The following is an 8,665-nucleotide window of genomic DNA, read 5'->3' as shown; positions in this document are numbered from 1 at the left end:
CATTTATTTTAGAAAACCAATTTCTAAAATTCAAGTGTCGTGTATTTGCTTTAATGATCCGATTGTCAAAACAAATACATAAAGTGTTGATAGCTTGTTATTGGGTATGACCCGACTTGGATCACAACATGTAAGCCACATTAATTTATTATGTCTCTCGGGCACAAGAAAATCCTTCAATATTCTTATATATATGCATCTTGTTAATGTCGGTTACCAGGTGTTCACCATATGAATGATTTTTATCTCTATGTATGGGATGTGTATTGAAATATGAAATCTTGTGGTCTATTGTTACGATTTGATATATATAGGTTAAACCTATAACTCACCAACATTTTTGTTGACGTTTAAAGCATGTTTATTCTCAGGTGAATATTAAGAGCTTCCGCTGTTGCATACTAAAAAAAAAGGACAAGATTTGGAGTCCATGTTTGTATGATATTGTGTAAAAACTGCATTCAAGAAACTGATTTCGATGTAACATATTTGTATTGTAAACCATTATGTAATAGTCGTGTGTAAACAGGATATTTTAGATTATCATTATTTGATAATCTACGTAAAGCTTTTTAAACCTTTATTTATGAAATAAAGGTTATGGTTTGTTTTAAAAATGAATGCAGTCTTTGAAAAACGTCTCATATAGAGGTCAAAACCTCGCAACGAAATCAATTAATATGGAACGTTTTTAATCAATAAGAACGGGACATTTCAACTAATAGGTCGACTATGGGATATATTTTCATGTTGTCAGGTGGACCTATTTCTTGGAAGAGTCAGAAGCAAGTGCTAACGACGACCTCAACGATGATGGATGAGTATGCTGCATTTTATAATGCGACATGTCAAGCAATGTTGTTGAAACTTGATCACTGGACTCAAAATTGTTATTTCCATCGCAAGGCCATTGAAGATTTACTGCGATAATAGCGCAGCTGTGAGCTTTTCGAACAGTAACAGTTCGACTGGAGCTGGTTTATACCTCGATGCGAAGTACTTATTCGTACGTGAAAGAGTGGAGGAACAACATATATGTATCGAGCACATTAGAACTCATGAAATGCTTGTGAATCCGCTAACTAAAGGTCTATTACCCAATGTATTTACAAGTCACGTGACTAAAATGGGTTTTCTGCGAGACCTTACATGATGTTGTAGTTAGTGTACTATTTCATGATAACGTTTAATTGTTAATGAAAGCACTTTAAGATAATATCCTTCACTATAATGTCTTGTTTGTCTATATTTACTTCAAATGTGTACACTTAACTTCCATTATAGACAAACCAATGTTGTGTATCACATTATGGTCTTGTCATTTCGGCTTAAAGAAATGATACATTTTATAGTAGTACCATTAGTATAATTGATAGGGGTCCCGTGTCAAACGCGACAAGTAAGACTGTATCTTTTTGCTTTGGTGCTATATGAAACTATGATAATTAAGATAAACTTGGCCAACATAATTTTAAGTTTATCTGCAAATGGTAATTAGGCAAAGTGGGAGAATGTTAGAATTGCCCGTACATATCTATATGGCCTTTATTACCGTTAGTACTTTACCCTTTTATGTTTCCTTAATGGCATGATAAACCCCTAACTAACATGACAGTTAGTTGATGGAAATAACTGTCATGATAAAATATAAATATAGAGAGGTGGTCTTATATCATGTATGTATCGATTAAAGTCTCTCTCAAACAAGAACACCATAAAACCTGATTGAGAATCCATCTATCGGATCATCGATATTACTACGGGTTATTGACTGTTCCTAAAGATCATGGCTTCATCATCAAATCTAATCCTAATTCAATTTTTCCATCAAGTTTTAATTGATGTTCTTGTTATATGTGATTACATGTTTAAATTGATCATGTATGATGATAATTAATCGACAATTTATATCCTTAAACAAAATAACGTAACCAAAGAACTTGCGGGCATAGTTCAACGGTTCTCCCATGTACTTTGTGTCATGGTAGGGAGAGATAATGAGTTCGATCCTTAGGGATGACATGATTTTCTTTAAAACGATTGAACATCAATAATTGTTGTATATATTGACCCTACAGGGAGGTTTTACCGGATCCGTTCACGGACCTCTACCCAGAAACACTGCCCGGATGGATGCGTTCCTAGATACCGTCGATCGGGTTCGGGTTTCCGCTTGAACGTGTGTGATACGTGCAAATAATGAATGTCGTTAAAATAAAGGATCTACTGATGTCAAAAAATCGTCATTTGAAAAATAAAATAACTAAGGCAAAAATAAATTTGGTTGATTTTGGCATCTACCAACATAAAACCAATTTTTTTCCTCACATTTTCTGTTTTGTCTGTCTTGTAATTTATTTTGGATTTCGATTTTTTTAGTACGAATTTTGGAAAACTATAAACAGTATAAATTAATTAAAATTAAAAACATAAACATTAAACACTTCATCAAACACAAAATCAAATGGAAGAAGACGATGAAATTAGGGCTCATTTCCCTCTATCTTTCGGCAAAAAATCTAAATCGAAAACATCGATCGAATCAATTCATAATGCCACTCGCCGTCCTTCCACCACCGAAACCGCCACCGCCACCGCCACCGACTCACCGTTCCCTGCACTATCCTCATCCTCTAAATCCTGGCTAAATTCGCTTCAAAAAAACCCTAAACCTAACACCGTTATTACCGATGACGTGGAAATTGGACCACCTCGACCTCCTCCGGCTTCTAGTTCCACTGGAGCTGACGATGATGAGGACGTCATGATTGGACCCCCTCGTCCAGCTCCTGCCGTTGATTCTGATGATGAGGATGATGACGAGCCGGTTATCGGACCACCGAGGCCGCCGGTGCAATCGGATAGTGATGAGGAGCTGTCTGACGAGGAGCAGGGGAATCAGCACCGTATACCTCTCAGTAATGAGATTGTGTTGAAAGGACATACTAAGGTAATTTCTATTTGTATATATTAATAAGGCTATTACTTTTTGATGATCACTTATGTTAGACCGAATTTAACGGAAGCGTGTTGCACCATGTGTTGGCCAACACGCCACCCAGCACATGGTAATGGGGCGTGTTGGCTCATGTGTTGGTGGTGTGCATCAAGTGAGCACGGACAAAGTAGCTCATGTGCCGCATTTTACCCCATTTTTTAATTAGTTTTTATCCCCCTTTTCACCTAACTTCCAATCAGATTTTAACACATCACTCAACACGCCACTTAACACTCCACCCCCATTACACAGCAGTCTAGCAGCACGCTCATCAAGCACCCCACCCCCCACCCAGCAACACGCTCATCAAGCCCTTCATGGATAAAGATGGTCTTTTATGGACTGTTGTATCTTGTGTTGTAATGATTGTTTATTTCTTGAACTTCCAAGTATAATAGGATAGTTAGGGCTGTTAATGTTATTTTTGTTGCTGCAATTGTTAGAATAATTGATTTTCTAAACGTACATTTGACCGGGCGTTATGTAACGTGACTGTGATTTGTTGACTTGATTGAATATGATAATGAATTAGTGATAGAGTAACTGAATTGTTTAAGTTTGTTAATATTAGTGGATCATAGTGAATGATGTTTAGCTTTAGGAAAACCGTACTGAAAATTAAATTTATTTATACTTACCAAGGTGAATGGATTGGTTATGTGTATATTGTATTGGATGTGTGTTATGAAGTGATTAGTGCAACTTGGTGCAACAGTTCGATTGAAGTTAGGGGTAGCCATCAAGTTTATGTTTACCGTAAAAATGTATGTATACGTAACTCTACTTCTTGAAAGCTGATTATTTTGGCCTTCAAAATGCAGGTTGTTTCTGCTCTTGCAATTGACCATTCAGGATCTAGGGTACTTTCTGGAAGCTATGACTACACAGTTCGTATGTATGACTTTCAAGGGATGAATGCTCGTTTGGAATCATTTAGACAGATTGAACCTTCAGAAGGACACCAAGTTCGAAGTATAAGCTGGAGCCCTAGTGCTGACCGATTCTTGTGTGTTACTGGATCTGCACAAGCAAAGGTACAAGTTGGACTCTGTTTCCATCATCTGTCTGGTTTAGAGTTGTCAAAAAAAGGCAGACTGGACGGTTGAGCAACTGTACAAAACCGGTTCACTTAATAACATGCAGTTTTTCTCGAACACATCCAAATTTGTATTCAGTTTGTAGCTTGTTTGCACCCAACCCATTCTATACCAAGATCTATTCAGTTAATACCAGTTTGTTTTCAGATATACGATCGTGATGGATTGACAATGGGGGAGTTTGTGAAGGGTGATATGTATATTCGTGACCTGAAGAATACAAAAGGCCACATCACAGGTTTGACATGTGGAGAATGGCATCCAAAAACAAAAGAGACCATTTTAACATCCTCAGAGGATGGTTCATTGCGTATATGGGATGTCAATGACTTCAATTCTCAAAAGCAGGTGCATTTATTAATATCATATGTGCACTGTCTTCCGGATGTTTTTGATATTTGATATTTAAAGTATGTTATATAGTTTCTACTTTCATCTGATATGTTATGCGTGGTTAACTGATATTTAAATTAGCACTTTTTTATAATGGAATGAACCATAGACCATATCGACCTGTTATTAAAACATTAGTTATTTGACTCTTTAGAGATAAAACTAAGTTCACATGTTAACCACCTAATAAGTACATGGATGAAGTTGCTACCTATAATGGAATGAACCATAGACCATATCGACCTGTTATTAAAACATTAGTTATTTGACTCTTTAGAGATAAAACTAAGTTCACATGTTAATCACCTAATAAGTACATGGATGAAGTTGCTACCTCTAGGTTAACAGAAAGGAAATAACTGATTGTTATTATTAATCTGTCTATAGGTCATAAAACCCAAACTTGCAAAGCCCGGAAGGACTCCTGTTACTACTTGTGCTTGGGATCGTGAAGGGAAATCTATTGCAGGTGGTATTGGTGATGGGTCTATACAGGTATTATGTTGTTCATTGATTATCCCGGATATAATTCATTCAATAGTTTAAAAATGATATATTGGTATTTTTTTTTTTTATTAATCTAAGTTTAATACAGATATGGAGTGTTAAGCCTGGATGGGGAAGTCGGCCAGACATTTATGTTGCCAATGCTCATTCAGATGAAATCACCAGCCTTAAGTTTTCAAGTGATAGGCGAACATTACTCTCTAGAAGTGTCGATTGTTCATTGAAGGTACAAATTTTTATATCCTACTTTGGGTGTTATTCACATTTCCATATTGAAGTGATTTTAATATTTTAATAAATAGATTCAGCCTCTGTTTATACAGTGGTAAGATTCTTATTCTACATTCAAACTGATTATCAGGCGATATACCCTGCCATGAACTTAATTTAGGTGACTTCTGTATTTATTGACAAATTGTGTACTTTTTCCGACAAAAAATCATTTATTTTCAAGTAATTATTCTTGTTATTTCTATCCATCAAGTTTTTTAGCAAAATTATATTCAAAACTTTTAAATATCTACTTATCCGATTAGTTAGAATTCTAAGCAACAGAAGAATACAAACACCATTCTTTGATTTTTCCATACATCCAAAGATCGTTATCTGTCCTAAGGACTAATTTTTTAGCTTCTGATGATAATATGTTAATTATATCAGGTGTGGGATCTTCGTCAGATGAAAACAGAACTGAAGTCATTTCAGGACCTACCAAATCACTATGCACAAACTAATGTAGCATTTAGTCCCGATGAGCAGCTCTTTTTAACAGGCACTTCTGTTGAAAGAGATAGCACGACTGGAGGGTTGCTATGCATATTTGATAGAGAGAAACTCGAACTTGTATCAAAAGTAGGAATCTCACCAACATGTAGTGTTGTACAATGTGCTTGGCACCCAAAACTGAATCAGGTTTGCTCATTATCTTTTTTTAAAGCTATTATCCTTTGCATGTCAATTTGATGATCAAGTGTTGTGTACTGTGTTTTTAGATTTTTGCGACTGTGGGGGATAAACACCAAGGAGGGACCCACGTATTATATGATCCTACACTCAGCACTAGAGGTGCTCTCGTGTGTGTTGCTCGTGCACCTAGGAAAAAGTCAATTGATGATTTCCAGGCTGAACCCGTAATTCACAACCCGCATGCGCTTCCGTTATTTAGAGATCAACCTAGCCGTAAGCGTCAGCGTGAGAAGATCTTGAAAGATCCACTCAAGTCTCATAAGCCTGAAGCTCCGATGAACGGGCCTGGATTTGGTGGAAGAGTCGGTGTAACTAAAGGAAGCTTGTTAACACAATACCTTCTAAAGGTATTAACTTTTTAAATTTATAGTTTTGTTTATTATAATAGTTTTCAATGTTGGATTAGCATATTTCATCTTAGCTACAACATCACTATTTACTGGATTATTGCCACTTAGTCACCATCATTAGTTTTGCCATCTCACAACTGTTAGACTAACCGATTCTCCGATTATTACAACTATAAACATCAATGACCACACCCAAACACTATTATCTACACTCTACTAACGGTCATTTATAGGTTCTGATTCTTCAAAATCTCGTAATCACTTTGTTGCCATTCATGATGATATTAACGTGTGATTGATATTTTCCAGCAAGGTGGAATGATCAAAGAAACATGGATGGATGAAGACCCAAGAGAAGCTATCTTGAAGTATGCTGATGTGGCTGAAAAAGATCCGAAATTTATCGCTCCGGCCTATGCTGAGACTCAGCCGCAACCTGTTTTTGCAAAGTCCGACTCCGAGGATGAAGACAAGTGATCTTCAACGGGGTACGTGACATTTTCATGTTAGACATATATTTAGGAGTGACAAAATAGACGTGTTGGATAATAATGGGTATAATTTATGGACGTGTAAAATTGTTAAATTTAAAAATGTGAATACAAAAGAATCCTGTTGCAACGGGGTTATAAAATCTAATTAGATTTAGATTAAAGGGTATGAGAGCTGTTATACCATGAAATACATGTTTGGATAACATCCGACTCTCTTGACATGTTTTCGTGTAAAATCTTTTGGCTCAACTTTTTGACCTGTTATAAACCGTTACCTAAAGCGTCCCATTTTGTATATAAATCAGTCAACTTTACATTATTCGTTTGTTTATTATGCAGATATACATTGTTAAATCTTTGTAGCTCTTCACTTGATCTATCATCAACTATGATATACACATAACTCGAAGAAGATGAACATCCACGAAAAAATGTTTGTGATTGATGACAAGAATATGGTTTTTCATCAAAGATCTTGATTCATGCCTGGAAAAAGAAAGAGTGAAGAGAAAATGTATTTCGTATTTAGAATAAAACAATTGGAAGCATATTTCAAAATTTGGAGCTGTGTTAAACTTGAGGTGTATTTCTGTAGCTTAGGAGCATATCGTTAAACGCGTAAGGTTATACTTATTCGATTCACTTGTATTTTTTTATATGTAATCGCATCTAGAGCAATGTAGATCTTTCGATAACCACTAATCCTGGTATGTGTAAACTAAAGATGATGCGTGAACTATTTTCATGATGCAAGTGGAATTAGGTTTTGAGCTCACGACAGTTATCAATTTCAACGTTGTATATTTACAGTGAGGTTTTTTGAGGTCATAAAATTGTTGATAATATACATTGACCAAAGTGTAGACATTACAGATTATACTACTACTACATGGTAATACAAACAGATGCTCAATATACGTTGTGAAACGAAGTTACCTTTGAACTACCGATATATATCATGTCCACACCCGATGTGAGATTTTGATTTGCCAAAAGTGTTACGTTAACATCTAGTAAATCTAGTAATAATCGATAAAACTAATTTTCTCCTTCATGCTTGCATGATTCTTCAATTTCTGTTTAATTTGTAGATGAAAATTTTGCTTTTTCACAAGCAAATGACTTGACCGGAAATTAGACAAATTAGTCAAAATACTTTCTTTTTTTAAATTTTTTCTCTTTTTTTTCCTAAATACATTTTCTAATAAAACTTGTCAAAATTCACCATTGGTACGAACCGATCTTTGTTTGAATCCACCTGGTATTAAAAAGACTTTTATTCTTGGATGACAGGTAAAAATTGTATGTTAGACCCCTAGCACTAGGTTCTAACCAAGTGTTGTTCAAACTTGATTCAAAGAATTGCGTTCAACCAATTGGTGTTCCAACTCCGTTCAAACAATTGTTTTGAACTCATTTGAACTGAGTTAGAACAACAATTGATTCAAACATGAGTTAAAACAACAATTGGTTTGAACTTGAGTTAGAACAACAATTGGTTTGAACTTGAATAAGAACAATTGGTTCGAACGAACTTAATGCCTTGGGTCAACACAAATTTTACCGGTCATCGAAGAATAAAGGCATCATATCCGGAATTTGAATAAAATGTGCGTTCGAACAAACATTCGTTCGAACCATTTTGAAAAGTTTTTTTTCGTTCGAACCATTTTGAAAAGTTTTTTTTTTAATGTAATTTGATAAAACGTTAAAAAAGTTTATTTTTGCTAATTTCCCATGGATTAACATCCCCTTTAAATTAGTTCTATCATTCCATTAGATTGTCCCATTAGGTTTAGCCCGATAGGATATATATATAAAGTCGTGTTTATATTTTGTTTCTTGATGCTATTTATTCAG

At 35.2% G+C, this 8,665-nt stretch overlaps 1 protein-coding gene across 1 annotated transcript; it reads left to right on the top strand.

Annotated features, from left to right (window-relative positions):
- The first annotated feature begins 2,438 nt into the window (after positions 1-2,438).
- Positions 2,439-7,611, top strand: LOC139843246 (uncharacterized). Its single transcript, XM_071833315.1, has 9 exons — positions 2,439-2,950; positions 3,820-4,032; positions 4,243-4,443; positions 4,876-4,983; positions 5,084-5,221; positions 5,656-5,907; positions 5,988-6,308; positions 6,621-6,799; positions 7,145-7,611. The coding sequence occupies exons 1-8, from the start codon at positions 2,465-2,467 to the stop codon at positions 6,786-6,788; spliced, it is 1,887 nt and encodes a 628-aa protein (XP_071689416.1). The 5' UTR covers positions 2,439-2,464; the 3' UTR covers positions 6,789-6,799; positions 7,145-7,611.
- Positions 7,612-8,665: the final 1,054 nt, after the last annotated feature.

The sequence above is a fragment of the Rutidosis leptorrhynchoides genome, chromosome 4, assembly GCF_046630445.1.
Source record: "Rutidosis leptorrhynchoides isolate AG116_Rl617_1_P2 chromosome 4, CSIRO_AGI_Rlap_v1, whole genome shotgun sequence".
Taxonomy (NCBI): Eukaryota; Viridiplantae; Streptophyta; class Magnoliopsida; order Asterales; family Asteraceae; genus Rutidosis; species Rutidosis leptorrhynchoides.
Note: the sequence above shows the minus strand (reverse complement) of the source record. Positions and strands in the feature narration are given on the sequence as shown.